General features: G+C 31.9%; 3 protein-coding genes across 3 annotated transcripts in view; 1 reads left to right on the forward strand and 2 right to left on the reverse strand.

Moving 5' to 3' along the window:
- Positions 1 to 12,166, forward strand: part of HUWE1 (HECT, UBA and WWE domain containing E3 ubiquitin protein ligase 1) — an 18,424-nt gene extending 6,258 nt beyond the window's left edge. The window contains 33 exon segments of the mRNA XM_017907600.1: positions 1 to 308; positions 389 to 675; positions 751 to 988; positions 1,067 to 1,189; positions 1,266 to 4,162; positions 4,325 to 4,445; positions 4,571 to 4,676; positions 4,753 to 5,040; positions 5,140 to 5,284; positions 5,406 to 5,547; positions 5,622 to 5,748; positions 5,837 to 5,986; positions 6,080 to 6,226; positions 6,312 to 6,497; positions 6,602 to 6,776; positions 6,851 to 7,111; positions 7,193 to 7,421; positions 7,523 to 7,703; positions 7,786 to 8,155; positions 8,246 to 8,422; positions 8,514 to 9,129; positions 9,249 to 9,418; positions 9,489 to 9,670; positions 9,776 to 9,916; positions 9,919 to 10,031; positions 10,112 to 10,349; positions 10,425 to 10,700; positions 10,779 to 10,967; positions 11,043 to 11,230; positions 11,317 to 11,450; positions 11,532 to 11,697; positions 11,789 to 11,979; positions 12,064 to 12,166. Of these exon segments, the coding sequence (XP_017763089.1) occupies positions 1 to 308; positions 389 to 675; positions 751 to 988; positions 1,067 to 1,189; positions 1,266 to 4,162; positions 4,325 to 4,445; positions 4,571 to 4,676; positions 4,753 to 5,040; positions 5,140 to 5,284; positions 5,406 to 5,547; positions 5,622 to 5,748; positions 5,837 to 5,986; positions 6,080 to 6,226; positions 6,312 to 6,497; positions 6,602 to 6,776; positions 6,851 to 7,111; positions 7,193 to 7,421; positions 7,523 to 7,703; positions 7,786 to 8,155; positions 8,246 to 8,422; positions 8,514 to 9,129; positions 9,249 to 9,418; positions 9,489 to 9,670; positions 9,776 to 9,916; positions 9,919 to 10,031; positions 10,112 to 10,349; positions 10,425 to 10,700; positions 10,779 to 10,967; positions 11,043 to 11,230; positions 11,317 to 11,450; positions 11,532 to 11,697; positions 11,789 to 11,979; positions 12,064 to 12,166 (9,365 nt within the window).
- Positions 12,167 to 14,147: 1,981 nt separating this feature from the next.
- Positions 14,148 to 15,728, reverse strand: Rae1 (ribonucleic acid export 1). The gene is made up of 6 exons (XM_017907578.1): positions 15,471 to 15,728; positions 15,203 to 15,376; positions 15,059 to 15,130; positions 14,695 to 14,976; positions 14,423 to 14,617; positions 14,148 to 14,331 (listed from the first exon to the last, which is right to left on the reverse strand). The coding sequence occupies exons 1-6, from the start codon at positions 15,726 to 15,728 to the stop codon at positions 14,245 to 14,247; spliced, it is 1,068 nt and encodes a 355-aa protein (XP_017763067.1). The 3' UTR covers positions 14,148 to 14,244.
- Positions 15,729 to 17,396: 1,668 nt separating this feature from the next.
- LOC108552901 (C3 and PZP-like alpha-2-macroglobulin domain-containing protein 8) lies at positions 17,397 to 18,869 on the reverse strand. Its single transcript, XM_017907584.1, has 5 exons — positions 18,781 to 18,869; positions 18,387 to 18,526; positions 18,172 to 18,296; positions 17,960 to 18,099; positions 17,397 to 17,887 (listed from the first exon to the last, which is right to left on the reverse strand). Exons 1-5 carry the CDS (start codon positions 18,788 to 18,790, stop codon positions 17,397 to 17,399), a joined length of 906 nt encoding a protein of 301 aa, XP_017763073.1. The 5' UTR covers positions 18,791 to 18,869.
- Positions 18,870 to 19,020: the final 151 nt, after the last annotated feature.

The following is a 19,020-nucleotide window of genomic DNA, read 5'->3' on the forward strand; positions in this document are numbered from 1 at the left end:
CTGCTGGCTGTGACTTTGGAAAGGAAGATATGGACAAATTAATACGTCCTGAATCTACGAATGAAGGTGAAAGTTCTGGTTGGTCTGGTGCTGCATCTTCTGACATGGGGAGTAATGGAATGACTACAGCTATGGAAGCTTTAAGCACGGATCCACCTCCTGTACCTATGGAGGTGGATGAAAAACCAAGTGTTAGTACAGGGAGAATATCACCAAATTCTCATCGAGTTACATATCCTAAGCATTTGCTTGGACTTACATCTAAAATGGGTAGAGCATTGGCAGAACTTTTTGTCATACTTGTAAAGGTATATAAATAGTGATTGTTTAAATTTAAAAATATTATATGTATTATGTTTTTGTTTTTAATATTTCAAAATTTGTTCAGCTTTGCATGGGATCCCCAATCAGACAACGCAGAGGACAACAAATGCCTCCAATTCCAGCCCTTCCTTCACAAGCATCTAGAAGCGTAGCAACCGCTTTAAATTGCGTATTGATTCGCGGGTTATCATGGGACAAATTACCACCATCAACTGTACCCAAACTTCAAGTAACGTTTTTGATGTGTACTTTGAGTTTTGTATCTCCTGCATTGTTCGATGAAAAAGGATATCCATTCCATTTAATGCTTCAAAAATTTGTCAAACTAGGCGGACAAAATGCATTTTTCGCGTATGTAAATTTATAAAAATTTTTTAACAAATTTATAGAAGTTATAATTTATACAAAATTCGTATATATTCTTAGTGCTTTTCATTGGGTATTATCCGGAGGTGGACAGTTTCCTTTATCTGAAGGATTAGAACACCCGAATTTACCTGATTGTACCGGAGAATTCTTAGACGGTTGGTTAATGATCTTAGAAAAAATGGTGAACCCCAAGACTCTTCTTGATTCACCATATGTTGTATCGTCAAAATGTACTGGTATATACAAGGTGTATAAAATGTTCGATCCTATAAAATATCTCACGGATATTCATAAGGTTTGTTTAAAATAATATATATAACATGTTTCATATATGTCATTGATTAATCATATTTATATTTTCAACTAATTACAGGAAGCCTTTGAAGCAGTAATGCTAATGTGGGGAAAGAAACCATTAAAGAATTATGGAGTTCACATGACAGAACTTATTTTATCCATTTTACGACATATTCTACGAAGTGAACAAATCATTAAGGTACATATATTTTAAATATTTCTACAAAATATATAAAAATAAATATCATATTTAATTGAAAACAATTACATTACAGGAACATGCTGAAAAAGAAGAAAATAATGAAGGAGGAATTAGTGGTAGCACTAGTGGCACTAGTGGAATTGGAAGAAGCGGAGCAATATCCGATCGTAGAGAAGAACCAGAAGCAGATGTAAATTCAGAGCATCTCAGACAATTAATGGACATGGGCTTTAGCAGGGCTCATTGCATAGAAGCTTTACTTCATACATTGTCAGTTGAACAAGCCACTGACTACTTGCTAAATAATCCTGCTACTCTACGTAGATCAGATATGCCAACTGGTGATGTAAGCGGACAAGACTTAATAATGGATTTGGAATTGGTAGATGATGATCAAATAATGCACGCGATAGCGATGTCACTTGGCGAAACGTCGGAAACGCGAAAAGTTTTCAGCGCAGAAGAATCTACTACACGCGAAACTACTACCATAACAGAGAATATAGATAAATTCACGCATAATGCTTTAAGTCAGTGTTTAAATTTATTAGATCTCATGCCCGATACTGTATACAGAATCTGCGATTTGCTAGTCGCTATTGCTAAAAGAAATGGGGACGAATGGCGTGATAATATGTTACGACAACTTATGAAAGAAATTGGTAGCCTGGTAGATTATCTAATTGAAGTTGCCGAGAGCCAAGATCCAAATGCTGGAATAAAATTAGTAGAATGCAAAGAAGCTAATAAAGTTACTGGACGTATTTATTTATACACAATGTTCTTTGAAGGGACATTTCAGGAAATGCGAGTACCCTGTGCTCAAATTGTAGAAGAGTACGCTATCTTAAATAAACTTGTCCGTTTGTTAGTAGTTAGTGAGGGTCCATTAACGGCATGTAAAAATAAAATTGTCAAAGAGGGTAATAAAGATGCATTATCTGCAAAAACTAGGAAATGGCTTGCACCTTTGTTATTACTGATAGAACGTTTAGAGAAAGTGGCAGTACTAACGAAAAGAAAAGAACTGATGTATAAAGTAACAACTAGAATGTGGAAATGGTTCGACTTGAGCACAGGAAAGTGGAATTTATATTCACCTCTAAACAATCGATTAATTAATGATGCATACTGGGCTGGTGAGTCTAGTACCAGAGTAACATGTAACAGGAGAAAATACGTGATTAACTTTTCTTCCATGACTCAAATTAATGAGGAAAGTGCTAATAGGAGACCCATCACAATGGGCTTTAAATTGCATACTGGAACTGAAGATGGTGGATCTGGATCTGACTCGAATATGGATACGGATGAAAATCGGATAGAAGATAAACGAAATACAGTCCTACAAGGATTAGATCCAAGCATGGCTCCAAGTATCATACGTGCTTGTGTGAGATTAATGGCTATTCCGGTAGATAGAGATGCTTTACATGCAGCTATGAAAGTTTGTTTACGACTTACAAGAGATTATGAAAACGCCGAAATATTTGTTCGCGAAGGTGGTATAAAACTTCTTTTAGAAATGGCGCAGGCAAGCAGTTTTATTGGTTGCATAACATTGAGTACTCTTTTAATAAGACATGCTTTAGAAGAACCATGTACTCTTCGATTAGCTATGGAGAAAGTGATTCGCAGCCGCACTCAAGGCAATATTCCTCCAGCTTGTAAAGAAATCTTATTTATGACACGTCAGATTAATAGTGCTGTCTGTCGTAATCCAGAAGTTTACAGAGAAGTTTGTGAAAACATTTTAAGAGTAGATATTCGTTTGTTGGGTAAGGAAGATGACGATAATAGATTGATCGTGAAAGCACTTCCACCAAGAAACGACCCGGTGATGCCACTAGTAGAGAAAGCCTCAATATCTGTTGTAAAGGATCTTTTAAATGCCCTTATAAAACCAATGCCGGCCGTGTCTGACGAAAAATCATCCACACCAACGAGAAGTCCAGAAAAGAAGGCATCTACCTACTCCAGTGTAGGAGGTTCCTCTTCTCGACGAGATGTTCTTCGAAATAATGCAACGACGCCAAACGATACTATCGATGATGAGGATCAAGTTTCCCAAATAATACCCATGAAAATTTACCCTGACAGTAGTAGCAACAGCAAAGTAGAACCAGAAGAAGCAGAAAAACCTTTATTAACAAAATCTGCTATTTTAAAGATACTCGCAGAAAGCGTTCGCTCATATAGTGCGGTAGCGGGTTCGATTGCAGATCACGTATATCGCGCAGGTCAAAGTGAAATGGTACCCGAATATACCACAGCGCTTGCTTTTCTTCTGGATAAGCTTTTACCTATGTCACCAGAAAATTCAAGCGATAAACAATGCAGCAGTATGGCAAGAATGTTGATAGCTGCTATTGCCTCATGTAATCATTCGCCAGATGTACAAACAACATTGGTGATTGAAGTAAAGTCAGCTTTAACAAGAACGCTGGCTCTTCCAGAAAGCACTGAAAAACATGCACAACTTCAATTACTAGTTGGTTTAATTTCCACAATGATTGATAGTTGTCCATCAACTTCTTACTTGAAGATGCATCAGTATAACAATGTTAACTATATTGTGAGACTCATGCTAAGAAAAGGAATAATCACAGATTTAGCAAAAATTCCACACAGTCTAGACCTTTCAAGTCCAAATATGGTGGGTACCATTAATGCTGCTCTGAAACCATTGGAATCACTTTCACGAATCATAAATCAACCAATGCCCAGCACTGTCAATAGTAAATATTCCAAGCCAAAAAGCAGAACTGTTCAGGAAGAACCTATTGGAGAACAAACAGGAACTACGACGTCAGAAGCGACACATGCTGTTGGCGAGGAGACAAATGAGGATGCAGAAAACACAGAACACGACATATCTGTCACTGCAGAAAGTCTTGAGCCCACTTCGGAAAGTCAAGTACATGAGGACGAAGCTGCTTTAGAAGATATTATGGATCAGCTTCTTGAAAGGTAATCATAAATGATGTTATATATTTTTTTAAAATGTTGTGAAATATTTGTTTATTTAATAATATTATAATTTCGATAAATATACATATTTTAATATTTTAATATAATTTTAAGTGCATATAAGCTACTGTACTTATAATCAAATAGTGTACTATTTTCCAGGGACGGACCGGGCGTGACAGAAGACCAATCTTCTCGACCACATAGGCCAATGGACATTGATGAAGAAAGTCTTGCAATACGGGACGGAGAAGCTGATTTCGACCCAACCCGAGATGCTACGGTAAGAGTAATTTCTTTGTTCATTTCTGTTTTTCGATATATATATATATATTATTTTAATGAAAACACATTAAAATCTTGAAATCTTGAACTTTTATTTTACGAAAATATAATTATATTTTCTAGGAGGATTTGATGAGCTCTGATTCAAACTCTGATAGTAATCCATCTGATGATAATGAAGACGAAGTTCAAGATGATGAAGATGAAGAAGAAGAAGAAGAGGATGATGGTAATTTTATTATATTTTATATATTTTAAATGTTCATTTCGTCACATTAAGTAAATATAAAAACATTATCTATCAGGAGAAGAAAACGAAGAAGAAGAAGAAGAAGAAGAAGGAGGATCCTCAAATTACGAAGAAGATGGAATAGAATTTTACGAAGACATAGGAGAAAGTGGTGTATTCCGAATGATTCCATCAACGGATCGTGAAGGTAGTGGTGTTGTAATGATTCGTCACAATATCGATAATCAAGACAACGTGAATTCTTCAACTGCAGTCACGCCACGATCTAGTCTTCCTTGGAGCACAACTTTCCCTCTTCCTTTGGGTATATTCGAAAATCCTCCTTCTCTCTCTGAAAGTAGTGGTAAGTATATAAGTGCAATTATAACATATTCCTTATATGATCAATGTAAATATTTTTGATCGATATATGAAAACATTGAATTTTATTATTTTTTTACAGGTATTAATTCCCACTCGTTACTAATACCACAAAGTGGCTTGGATGTTCCTAGTACAAGAAGTCAGAGAGCTGTACGACCTCGAAGGTATCAATATCTTCAATTACAAAATGCACGAAATCCGAATCCACCAGTAATATTACAAAGGTGAATTAATTCGAATTGCTTATATTAACAAGATAAATTTTATACAAAAATAAGATGGAAACATGTGTGTAAAATTATTGAACTTGCGAAACTAAAAATAATACTATATTTGTAATCGTAGACTTTTAGGCCCAGCTGCACAAGGAATTCCATTATCTGCCAGTCAGGTTTTAGCTTCCAGTTTTAGAGATACACGTGTTGTTTTAATGGACAATGGTGTTGGAATAGTGACAAATCAAGAAGAAGAACAAATAGATTTTGTGGTTCGTAGATTGTGATTTTTGTTAATGTTGCTAATTTATTTTACATGTTTTTTTATTTATAAAATGTATTTTAGGATCAATCTGGCTATCTCTTTGGATCTAATCTTGCAACTACAATGAGTAATACTCCCACTGCTTTACATTGGTGGATCGAAGAAAGCAAATTATTAGATGGAGATTCTCAGACAGATTGTTGTGTTGGTAAGTCATCAATATTTATGTGTTGGTATTTTAAATATTTATCTTAAAAAATTATGTTTGATAAAATAAAATAATTGTTATGTTAAAGGTGTTGTACGTAAATTAATTCCGGGATTGGAGAAACGTAGAAACGCAGAATTAGGAGAACGACGAGAGAGACGTAAAATGCAGTATGCTTCTGAGAAAAAAGCTGAGAAAGATAACAAAGATGTGAAGGATCATTTAAATAATACAGAATGTATGCTGATAAAAACTAAGCTTTTAGTTGTGTTTTTACAAATAAATGTGTTACAAGCACCTATATATTTATTTCTAATAAATATTTTTTTAGCTGGTTCTTCCACTATAATATCATTGGATGAACAAATATCAACTGCATCAACATCACAAAGAGAAGATACAAATAATTTCGTTCCTAGATTTGAAACTTGTGTGGGAACAACTCGACTAGAACGAACGCTTGATGAAGATATAATTGGTACAATTTTTATATATTTATAACTAGCCAAAATTTACAATAAGATTAAAAAATTGAAATCTCAATTTTGTATGTCAACTTTCAGATGTTACTGGTGAAATGGATACAACAATTCAAGAAGATGAAGAACGACCTCCCCCACCACCACCAGAAGAACAACCGACCGAACCCAGAGATCCTCGAATAAGCAATCGAAATCCAACTTTGGAACTTGCTGAAAGTATAGTGGATTCCGTACTCGGACCCTGCGCGTCTGAAGCAAGCAGATTAAGTAATTTCATTTATTTCAAATTTATTTCTTATGTCATTATTCATTTCTTTATTTAATACAAGAATTTTTTAATAACAAATTATATTACATTAATTAAATTACAGGACAATCTGATCGTATCGTTGAAGGATCTAATACTAATGAGACACCTAATCGACCTAACACATCCATAGTTGTCGATTTCAGTCAGGAGCCTAATGAAGACTTACTGAGAGACATTGATTCGTCGCAGTGGATAAGAATCCTTATGGATAGCAGACAATCAAATGTTGAACGAAAGTAAGTATTTTTATTTTATATTAAAATTAAAAGACATTTCTCAAAAAATTTAATACATTATTTTTATGATGTAGTGCGAATATCCTCAATCAAGGACCTACTACTTCTGCATCAGAAAATGTAAATCCAGAAATACCAGAACAGCAACAACAACAGCAACAACAGACACCTCCACAACAACAACAAGAACCACAACAATCACAGGAGCAGTCGCAACAACGACAACAACAAAATCAACAACCTCAAGAACAACAATTACCAGATGGTGTAGATCCTTCTTTCTTAGCTGCATTACCGGAAGATATGCGTGATGAAGTTATTGCCGAACAACTTAGGTACCTATCATACTGTATTTATATAGTAAAAGAAATTTAGACATGTTTATCATTGAAAAATTTCACTCGAAATTTTCTTAGGCTTCAACGAATTCGACAACGAGCACAGGCAACTGTAGTTGAGGAATTAACAGGTCCAGTCGAAGTCAATCCGGAATTTTTAGCCGCATTACCTCCAGCGATTCAAGAGGAAGTTCTCGCGCAACAACGCTTGGAACAACAACGACATGCAGCTGCAAGTGCTAATCCAGAAGATCCAGTTGATGCAGCTGCATTCTTCCAAAACTTACAACCTGCTCTACGACAAGCGGTTAGTAAATATAATAATTTTTATTCATAGAATATTAGAATATGTTAAATTCATTTCTACTAAAATATTCAATAACGCCCTCTTTTCTCGCATGTTTACAGATTTTAACTGATATGGAAGAGTCGCAAATATCTGTACTTCCACCAGATCTAGCTCAAGAAGCTCAAAATCTTCGAAGGGAATGGGAAGCTCGAAATCGACACATAATGCAAGATCGATTTCTTAATCATGTTAGTCAAGGAAATGCCGCCTTATCTAGTATATTACGAAGCTCTGGTAGAGGTAAATAATATCAAATATTAATACCTTTATCTATATTTGAAAAATTTAGTCAGAAAACTAATTGAATGTTAAAATATATTAGGTAGAGGCGGCGGTACACGTTATGCAATTCATACAGTAGCGCAAAGAGGATGGCAACCATGGACACATGGTGATCCTAGTATAACACATCATGGAGCCGGTTTACGACTCCGAGGCAGACAATTATTAGATCATGAGTCGATGGCTTGCGTATTGGTATTACTGTTTGTTGATGAACCAAAAATTAATACGTTAAAGCTTCATAGAGTTATCAGGAATCTTTGCTATCACGGTAGTACAAGGGAATGGGTAGTTAGAGCCTTATTAAGTATCATGGAAAGAAGTAATGATGAAAATAAAGATATAGCCATGGACTTTGGCGGAAAATTTAGAAGGAAAAGCTTAGTACCTATGATGCATCATGATTATTGGTAGGACTTCTTTATCTTTTTAAACAAATGTGATTTTATAAGTAGTCATATATACGAATATCACATTTTTTAATTTCAAACTATTTTTAGTGCTCCGAAAATTTTTGACCAAAGAAGCAATGCGCAGTCATGGTTAAACATTAGTATTGATGCTGCACTTGGATGCAGAGCAAACGTTTTCCATATCGTCAGACATGGTGGCAAAAAGTCAGAAAGACAAGGCAATAGTATCGCCATTCATCCGCAAGCAGCACCTACAGTATGCAGGTGAGCTCCTACAGTAATTACATTCTGTAATGATTATTTATATAAAATACATACATGATTTTTAAAATGCAATGCTCATATCTTTTTTCAGACATACATTAGAGTTATTAATATCTCTGGCTAAAGGTTTCCCTGGTTACTTTGTGCCAATTAAATCTAAAGAATCAGACGAAAAAGAAAGTAACAAAGAGAAGGATTCGAGTAATAAAGAGGAAACTGGTTCGAAAGGTAAATCCACATCAAAACCAGGAAAGAGCGATCAACCAGATTTTTGGGATATGCTGTTGAAACTCGATTCCTGTGCCTCAAAAAAAGGAAAATCAGTTGCTCGATCGCATTCAAACTCAAACTTAGGAAACGATTCAGAGCATAATGTAACCACTTTTGAGTCCTCCGCGTTCGGTCAATTGATTTCTATGCTGAATTGGTCAGTCATTAAACGCAGCAGCCAATTAACAGACAAAGTGTTAAAATTGCTGTCTATAATTTCGGTCGGATTTATGGAAGTTAATCCGTATCGTAGACAAGAAGGAAACAAAAACAAAAGAACAGATGTGAATAAAGAACAAAGCATTGCTGCGCCAGAAGAACATCTTAAATTGGCTGTACAAGTATTGACGAGCAAAAGTTGTTCTGAAGAAGGATTGGAAGATGCAACAGCTTTGTTATTTAATTTGTCTAATTGTCCTGACCCTAGTAGGCAATTGGTAATGTTTTCATTAAATTTAATTTATTTATATGTACATTTCATTGATAGTAATATACAAATTATAATATATTCTTTTAAAAGTACATTATTATTAATTTACTTAAATATTTTTCATAGATATTAAAACTACTATTAGAAGGCGCCATGGAATTAGCTAACGTTGTTTGTGATCACATCAAAGATTTATTGATGGAGATGAAAGTTTTGAATCGAGAACTCAGACGAAATTCTGTCGAAGAGCAACCTTCGACTAGTACTGGTGGTTCTCGTTGGGTCCTTTTAGATAGGTATGTGTGAGTGTTTTGAGTTACAAATTTATATTGATATATGTTTTAATGCCGTGATAATTTGTTGCAGGTTTACCAACGAAAGTGTAGTTATTACTGCACCGAGTAAAGTCAAAGCTGGCAGCGATCTTCAGTTACCATCGATGGCTGCTCTTGTTAGCAAAACTTCTAGTCAGGCATTTTTCTTAAGAATACTTAAAGTGATTGTACAAATAAGGGAAGCTGTACGTTTAGTGAACAATAAGAAAACATGTAAGTTTGATGACCGTAATTTTATTATTGAAATATTGATATTGTAAAAATTTGATGTAAAAGGAAGAAAATAAATATCAAATTTATTTTTAATATTCCTTTTAGCTAATCAAAATTCCGAAAGTTCTGTAGATACTGGAAATACTAACCAGGTTTCAGAATCAGGTGATTTTACACTTCATATATTTACAAATGAAAGTCAGTTTTTGTATTTAGTAAATAACATATATAATTTGCAGGTGAAGACAAACTTCCATTATTAAGTGAAAGTTTAGTACTCGATCATTTATGGGAAACACTTAGTGCTTGTTTGTTGGAGTTGGAATATACCCCAGACCAACATGCAGTTTTAGTGTTGCAGGTAAATTATCAATAGTTTCCATATTTTCGTCTATATTCTTTTAAACAATTTATTGTACACACATGTAATATATTTTACAGCCTGCGGTAGAAGCATTTTTCCTAGTACATTCATCATCGAGTACTTCTCGCTATCGTCATCTAAATACAAACACAGAAAATCGTGAGGTAGTTCCTGACTTAACACCTGTTTCACCTATATACTCAGATAACGAAGGTACGTCCCAATCGGAAGCTGCTATTAATACTTCCTGGGACATACAACCTCCACCACAGAAGACATTACCACCGGACCAACTCAAGTTCCTTAAATTTGCCGGTACATTATTATGATATTACTATAATTTTTTCTTTTATACGCTAGAAACTTATGATTTTTCGCGTTTTGTTGCAGAAACTCACAGAACCGTTTTAAATCAAATTCTCCGTCAAACAACTACGCATTTAGCAGATGGACCATTTTCCGTGTTAGTTGACCACACGAGGGTTCTTGATTTTGACGTAAAAAGACGATATTTCCGAACGGAATTAGAACGAATGGATGAAGGTATTCGTAGAGAAGAATTAGCAGTGCATGTTCGCAGAAATAATGTATTTGAAGACTCATTCCGAGAGCTTCACCGGCGTAATGCTGACGAATGGAAGAATCGCTTTTACATAGTCTTTGAAGGTAAGTAGTGTACGATAATCATTACAAAAATAATAAAATTCTGTGGTATAAAGTTTATTTCGTTATATTCTATTTTAGGTGAAGAAGGACAAGATGCTGGAGGATTGCTTAGGGAATGGTATGTTATTATTTCCAGGGAAATTTTCAATCCTATGTATGCTTTGTTCACTGTAAGTCCTGGCGATCGAGTTACATACATGATAAACTCTTCTTCGCACTGTAATCCTAATCACTTATGTTACTATAAATTTGTTGGACGAGTTATTGGTGAGTCATTTTTTTATATTTTTAATAATGTACGCATAAAACAGGAATAACTAATATTAATGACTATTATTACAGCTAAAGCAATTTATGATAACAAACTACTGGAGTGTTATTTCACGCGTAGTTTTTACAAACATATTTTGGGAATATTAGTGAAACATACTGATATGGAAAGCGAGGATTACAGTTTTTACAAAGGACTTGTGTACCTCACAGAACACAATATCGCTGATCTTGGATATGAATTAACCTTTTCCACAGAGGTAAAGTCTAGTTTTCATTTACCTATATGATATTCTTTACTTTTTTCGCTATATATTATGTGTAATTTTTTAATCAACATTGCTAGGTAAACGAATTCGGTGTAAATGATGTACGTGATTTAATACCAAATGGGCGTAACATCGTTGTTACTGAAGAAACCAAATTAGAGTATATTCGGCTCGTGTGTCAAATGAAAATGACTGGAGCAATTCGTAAACAGTAAGTGAAATAAATATTAACTGTAATATCTTAGATTTTTATATATTTGTAAAACTTATAATACATTTTATTTGCTTATAGATTGAATGCGTTCCTAGAAGGTTTTTACGATATTATTCCGAAACAATTGATCTCTATATTCAATGAACAAGAACTTGAATTGTTAATTAGTGGATTACCTAATGTAGATATTGAGGATCTTAAAGCTAATACTGAATATCATAAATATAATGCAAATTCTCTACAAGTAAGTACATGATAAAGTGTCATTTTATTAAAAAATATTTTTAACTTGAAAATTGATTAATCAACAACAAATGTTTTCATTTAAAATTCAGATTCAATGGTTTTGGCGTGCACTACGAGGTTTCGATCAAGCAGATAGAGCTAAATTCTTGCAGTTTGTCACCGGAACTTCGAAAGTGCCGTTACAAGGTTTTGCTGCTTTAGAAGGAATGAATGGTATACAAAAGTTCCAGATTCATCGTGAGGATAGATCAACAGATAGGCTTCCGTCAGCACATACATGGTAAATTCACAAATATTTTTCTTATTTTATTTTTTTTTTTAAGTTCTCTCAATTTTAAATTCAACTTATAAAATTCGTTTTTAGTTTCAATCAACTAGATCTACCCGTTTACGAAACGTATGATAAGCTTCGCACGAATTTATTAAAAGCGATCCATGAATGCAGCGAAGGATTTGGTTTCGCCTAAATTTCTGCAAAGTTGAGCAAATTTTGCGTGATTTTGCATGAAAATCGAAGAGCGAAGACAAAATAGAAATGAAAAAATAAAACATAACCAAATGAACAACAAAGGAAAAATAATTAAAACATTGATAAAACAATTGTAAAAGTATCAGTTGATCTTCGCTCAAGACTTAGTATATAAATTTTTACTCCGCTATATACATATTAAAACTAAAGGCGTATGTATATACGTAAAATTAACGATGTAATTACCGATGATTCGTCGCTAGAGTTTATTTTGTTGAACGATCTTTAAAAAAAACTGAGGGAGATGCAGAGCTTAATGATAATTCCTGATGGAAGGAAGACTTAAAAAATCGGACATTTTAGTTAAGGATCTTAACAGTTAAGAGATAAAGGATAAGATTCAATGTAATTCATCGTTGAAAGGAAAGAGAGAATGCAGCGGGCTGAAATAAATGCAATATAATTGCAACTTTGAAGCCGCTCTACTCTTGAACAAATTCAGATGTGGGGTAGGGAAGAAAACAGAAACGAATTGTTGCCATGACGAGAAGGCAAATGGAGAAGTGATGAAGAAGTGTGCCTGTATTCCGAGTACGTGTTTATTTCCTTATATTATGCGTGGAAGAAAACTGCCAGGAACTTAGAATACATGAACTTATACGCGAGAAAAGAAAGAGAAGGAAGAAGAAATGGGCTGTATGTAAGAGCGCGAATGGGTGTGTATGTAAAATGAGCGAATGTGAAACAGAGAGTAATATTATTCAAGAAACCGATTAGACACGAGCCTAAATATGAGAAAAACATTTCACGATGTTATATCCTTAACACCCGCAAAAAAAATAACGTATGGTTGTACACTATTAGTATTAATAATTATATTATCTAATTCTTAATCGATAGTAATAATCATTAATTAATATCGTTTTAATATTAATCATTTGAGAAATGTGATGTTAAAAAGGAAGTCATGTAACGTTTTTTTCCTTTTTCTTTTCTTTTTCCTCTGGATATAGCGCAAAATCACGTCCAATTCGCCCAGCTCTCCAATCTTTGAATATCCTTGAACTTCCTTTATCAATTTCAATCTCCAAACGCTTCTTCTCTGGAGAAACGTGTAATGAGACTCTCGCAATCGAACAGATGTTAATTTTTGTAAACACATCGAATAGGACAATATACGTTGAGAAAGCATAGATCCACCGGACTCTTTTTCACGATATTGTTAGGGAGTTATTGCTTAGGAATTCGCAAAATAAACTAAATGTTGTATTTCTTATAAAACGATTGCGTCTCTTTTTTTTAAATTACACGAAGACACCTTGATAGCATAGCATTCTAATAAAAGTTAAATCACGTAATTATACATATATAAAGTATAAAAGTTACTGTAAGAGTCACGTTGATCGAGAATTAAGTGATTTGGAAAATTCAATCCATTTGAAAAAGATCTTTTCTGTTTTAGAATAATTTTTTTCCTTTATAAAGTAGAAAATAATATACAGAAATATAAACTTCATTCTTACTTTTCGTAATTATTATGAACGTCAATAGATTATTAGAAAGTGAATTTGAAAGTTAACAATATTTATTTTATATAATTTTCAATTTCAAAAATTTGTCTAAATTAATAATACTGATATTTATTTAAAGAATCAAATTGGACCGATATTTATTTTAAGAAGCACTAAATAAAAACATAGTTTACTTTCCGAGTCAGTTTCAAGATATTGTATGAATTTTTATCGGAATTATTTTTTTACATTTCTACACTCGTGAAAAAAGAACAAGACTCTTCTTGCATGTATATACATCTTTGTACAATGAGCTTGTGTGAAAAATAGTCAAATACATAGATGATGAAAAATGTAAACTATAATTGTATTGTATATTGAAGCTATTTACAATGTATTATAGTGAAGTAACATCAGAAAACTTGTATTACTAAAAAAAAAAAAAAAAAGGATAAGAAAGCTATAATTTATTAATGTAAACAGTATATTCTGTAATTATAAAACCTATAAACACATCACAGAATTCAGAAACTTTTTAGTCTGATTATATGATGTTCCTCTGGTTTTACGGCGACGCTTTAGGTTTTAGTTCTTCAAAGCATGGTCTAAGAAATATGGAATTCTTCTTAGCGGGATTATAATACTCATGACCCTGAAATAAAATAAATATCATTTTATGTTTGAAGCAACATATTAATGTAAACATGTAAAACGTTAATTATAAAAAAAATATTAATATCTACTTTTGACCAATCATATGATACTGCATATGCAAATATTTGTCCATTGTGATTAAAGCAACAGCGTATAATTGGTTGTTCCATAGCATCTGAAGATTTTAATTTAGTTCTTGCATCCTTGTCCCAAAATCCAAAAGTGCCATCACCTCCAACAGTTGCAACAGTACCATGAACTGGATGAAATGCGATGTCATTTACCTAATCATTACAAACTTCATATATAGTTTATTAAAATGAATATTAACAAATTATAATATGACTGAATATATACTGACTGCATAAATATCTTGGTATCCATTAGGAGTTCCATTTGTTCTGTGGCATTTGAAAGTAAAGTTTTCTTTTGAACTTAAATTTAGATGATGTATTGCTACACGACCTTCTGTACTGCCAATTGCAAAACCAGTGGGAACTTTTTTCTTATCTCTAAAAATTGCTACACATCGATATTGGTATTTTAGGCTTAGTTCAACTGTTTTATACTCTCTAGGACTGCCTTCCAATTGATAAACTATCAGTCCACGTGCTGCAGTCCCTACTACTGCCATTGGATAGTCCTATAGAAATTAAGTATTACTTATAATTTTTTAACAATTGCTATTATAAATATAATAAAAAGTAAATATTATATATACTTACAACATCTGCACAATAACATCTTTCAATTAAGTTGATAGTCATTGCTGGCTTAGGACTTCGTAGATCCCAAAACTATAAAGTATTTAATTATTAACACAGATGTTATACAATAAAAAGTTAACAGTGATATAAACAAAAATTTACTCTTAATGTCTTATCCCAAGAACCAGTCATAAGACATGAATATGTGCTTGCTTTAATCCAATGACAAGTTTTAATAGGCGCATCGTGTGCCGCAACTTGAATACTTTGATTTGAAGCTAAATCCCAACATTTCGCGGTTTTATCGCAAGATGCCATAAATACTTTTGTTCCATCCTGTTAAAAAGAAAAAAAAATACATTCAAAATTAATTAATTCAAATAAGGCCATTTCGAAAATTTTACTAGAATAAAAAACTATATAAATTTACATCGCTCCAACAAACATCGAGAACTGGAGCTGCCATAGATTGCATCGATTTAGGTACTGTTTTACCGGATTGTTCGACTTCCCAGCAACGAACATTGCAATCCCATGAACCAGCAACAAGAAAATTTTGTGGAATAGATGCAGGACTAAACGCAAGACTGGAGATAGAGTCATCAGGAGGTGAGACAACCTCAAAATCCTGCATTGGATTCGCCGTAGACGACGTACCACTTTGTAATCCTCCGCTTTGATTGAACATCTTCGATTAATTTCAGCACACTAACTGTTATTTAACACAAAGTAATATCATTAATCGCAATACGATTAATGCGCATCAATAACATTCCAGAACTATTCAAGCACTCTATTTTATTTTCTTATAAAGCAATACAAAAACTAATATTACGATTTAAGAAAGGTATAGATTGAATACTCAATGTAAATTTTGAGACCAAAACATTATAAATATGACGCAAATAGATGGCGAAGTTACCACTTATGTTATGTTATGACAACAAATGTTCCTACTAGCATACGTACATATATACCTTTTTAAATTATGTTTATTTAAAATTTTTTAATTATATTGGGAAATAATTACTAAATAACTTTAGATAAAATTCAAATTTAGATAAACAATTAAAATTAAAAAATGTGGAAATTATTGCACATAGTAACTTTTTATGGACAGAAATATTTAATTACAGCAAAATTTAAAAATAACTATATATTAATTATAATAACTTTGTTTTGATATAGAAGAAAGATTATTTATATTATCTGCTGATAAATATTTATGATATTACTCGTTATAAAAAATACCTTTTTACACTTACTAAAGAAACTAGAGTACATCGAAATTTTTTGAAAGTTACTTTCTCATGATTTTCAAGTTGTATGATCTAACAACTTGTAAGTTGACTACTAATGAGTAATTATATTGTTGCTTTTAGTTCAAATCACTTCAATTTCTTTTATATTTAAGCATTTTTTAATTGGATTATATACAAAAATTAAGACGTAGCGTTAGTATGTTGTTCTATTAAATTTACATTATTAAATGTATATTATAGTGAACAATTACCTTAACCTCATTTTTCAAGTTTTACCAAATTTCAAATAAATTTGTCAAAATCTGTGCTCATGTAAAAAAAAAATTATTTTCAATTATTTATTATCACAATACATGTTTTACATAATTAATTTTTATTTATAAATCGAAATATAATAGTAATTATTAATTCTAAAATAACCATTGTCTACCAATGTACTTCTATGTTCAATTCTTTGGTAACTTCTATCTTATTTCACACAATATATATTAAATATTATTAATATTATTATTATTTGAACGAATATAACCCGTACCAGCTATATGATATGGATTATAAATATATTTATCTTTAAAATTGTTTGAGAGAAAAAAACTTTATAATTAAAATTTAAATATTCAATATTTTAAAAAGCATTGTAATTTCTTTATAAAAGTATATTTATTTAAATTTTAATGTTAGTTATAATCATTATTTAAAATTTATAAATAAAATGTTTTATTAAATATCATTTATTATATTACAATAATACATTACATACTTATTCTATTAATAAAACAATATTAGATGTATAATCTTTTTTAGATGGTAACACATTTTTATTTGTAAAACGATTGTTTATTAAAATAATTTAATGGAAGCTTACAATAAAATAAGAATCCGCTATATATTTCTGCATGAAGTATGTACAAATAGGTATAAATACAAAATTAGATTTTCATGAAGTAAATGTCAAGACATGACTGATATTTATAATTTCTTTAAAATTTATTTGTTATTTATAATATATTAGATGTAATGATATAAATATTTATGATATAAAAAATATTTTGTATTTTATATGAAAAATAAATATTATTCAATAAGAAAATATTTTATCTACCAATACATTCCGCGACATAATAATCATAAACAACCAATGTTTCATAATCTATGTATGGTTCTTCGAACCCATCTATGGGTATATAACATATTTGATGATTTGGTTGTATCTTTCCTACATGATATACACCTTCATGTAAAACTCTACCTATGAAAAGTGCATAACCGTCTTCGGATTCACCGGCAGGGAGCGCATATAAAGGAACACTGCCCTCCCATGATTTTACCCAATTTACTTCTTCACCGCATAATACTTGGAAATCTTTCATATCATGAGAAGTTCCACCCCATGTGATTGTACATACATTATTTCTAATACCTCCGGGTACAAGTGAATCTCTGTAATGAGTACGGCCTATATACAAACCATCTTCTGAAGCCATTACAGCATTTTGTGGAAGACCATATGATTCGTTATAATCAATCCAAAAATGAGATGTATCTATCAACTGTTGTCGAATAACTGTGGATGTACATGGTGATTCTAAAAAAAAAAATGTATAGAAGAGACATGTTTATTAACATAAAATATCATTTAATAAATTGTTGCAATTACCTTCTATTAAAAATTCACCAGTTGCGCCCCAGACAGTGCTCACCCCTATGTAATTTATGACAAATGGATTTCTATCTTTATAGGATAAAAAGACTTCACCATTTTGATGACCAACATTTAGTGTCCCATCACAAAACCATCTAAAAATATTACATTTTAGTTTGTTTTGGATACAATTAAAGTTAAACTTTTATAAAGATTTAATTTCTTACTGAATATAAATATTGCACATTTGTTGAGCACCTAATATATTTCTTGTTTCAGCTTCTGCTATATCTTGTTCTTGATTATTTCTTTTTATTACTGACATTGTGTTTTCCCATCCTCCAATAATAATCTATGAATATAAAGTATAATACAGTTATAATAATGTTATATGCAAGAGTTGTTAAAATTAACATTTGTTTATTGCAAAATATAAACGTACTTCGTATACATTTGAATCTCCACCCAAATGTGTACGTAAAGAAATTCTTGCATCATGAGCAGCTTGTATACTCAATCTTAGACGAGATTTTGTGATTGGAAAGTAACGATATTCTAAGCTATCAGGTGTAATAATCTTAACTAGAAAAAGAACAATTTCTTAATAAAAATGCATTACAATGTATGTAAAATATTTTATCTGATGACTTTTCATAACATCAAAAGAAACATAATCTTATCAACAGAATTCTTGTTATTAATTATTATTATAATTATATAAAAATATTATTAACACAATTATTGTTTAACTTATTATAATTAAACCTTTTATGATTAAAATACGCATTGTATAAAATTTACGTATTGACATTTATAATTTTGTCTAATATACTCACTAAAAGACATGATTGTTGTTTTGATCCCAAAATAGTGTTATGTTATCGTTCGATGAAATGATTGTACTTAACAATTGTTAGGTGAAAATATATAATCAAATTTTGTTTTCCCAATTGATGGTTTTGGTTATGTTCTCTATATGATCTCATCGCAAAAATTACAATTGTCACATTCTCATTCAATCAAATTCGTTAACACAAGTAAGATACCGTGTGGGATCGAACTTTTCTTTAATTGGC

Source organism: Eufriesea mexicana, unplaced genomic scaffold (assembly GCF_001483705.2).
Source record: "Eufriesea mexicana isolate 0111107269 unplaced genomic scaffold, ASM148370v2 scaffold8420, whole genome shotgun sequence".
NCBI lineage: Eukaryota > Metazoa > Arthropoda > Insecta > Hymenoptera > Apidae > Eufriesea > Eufriesea mexicana.

Excerpts from the sequence above, each read along its gene's own strand:
- Rae1 (XM_017907578.1), bottom strand. The coding sequence starts at position 15,728 with ATGTTCAATCAAAGCGGAGGATTACAAAGTGGTACGTCGTCTACGGCG. Across the intron at positions 14,977-15,058 it reads GATGTTATTGTGCAGATGTT|GACTATCCAATGGCAGTAGT; the intron begins GTAAGTATATAT and ends TAATTTCTATAG. Across the intron at positions 14,332-14,422 it reads TATCATATGATTGGTCAAAA|GGTCATGAGTATTATAATCC; the intron begins GTAGATATTAAT and ends ATTTTATTTCAG.
- LOC108552901 (XM_017907584.1), bottom strand. Across the intron at positions 18,297-18,386 it reads GAGATTCAAATGTATACGAA|ATTATTATTGGAGGATGGGA; the intron begins GTACGTTTATAT and ends TTATATTCATAG. Across the intron at positions 17,888-17,959 it reads TGGTGAATTTTTAATAGAAG|AATCACCATGTACATCCACA; the intron begins GTAATTGCAACA and ends TTTTTTTTTTAG.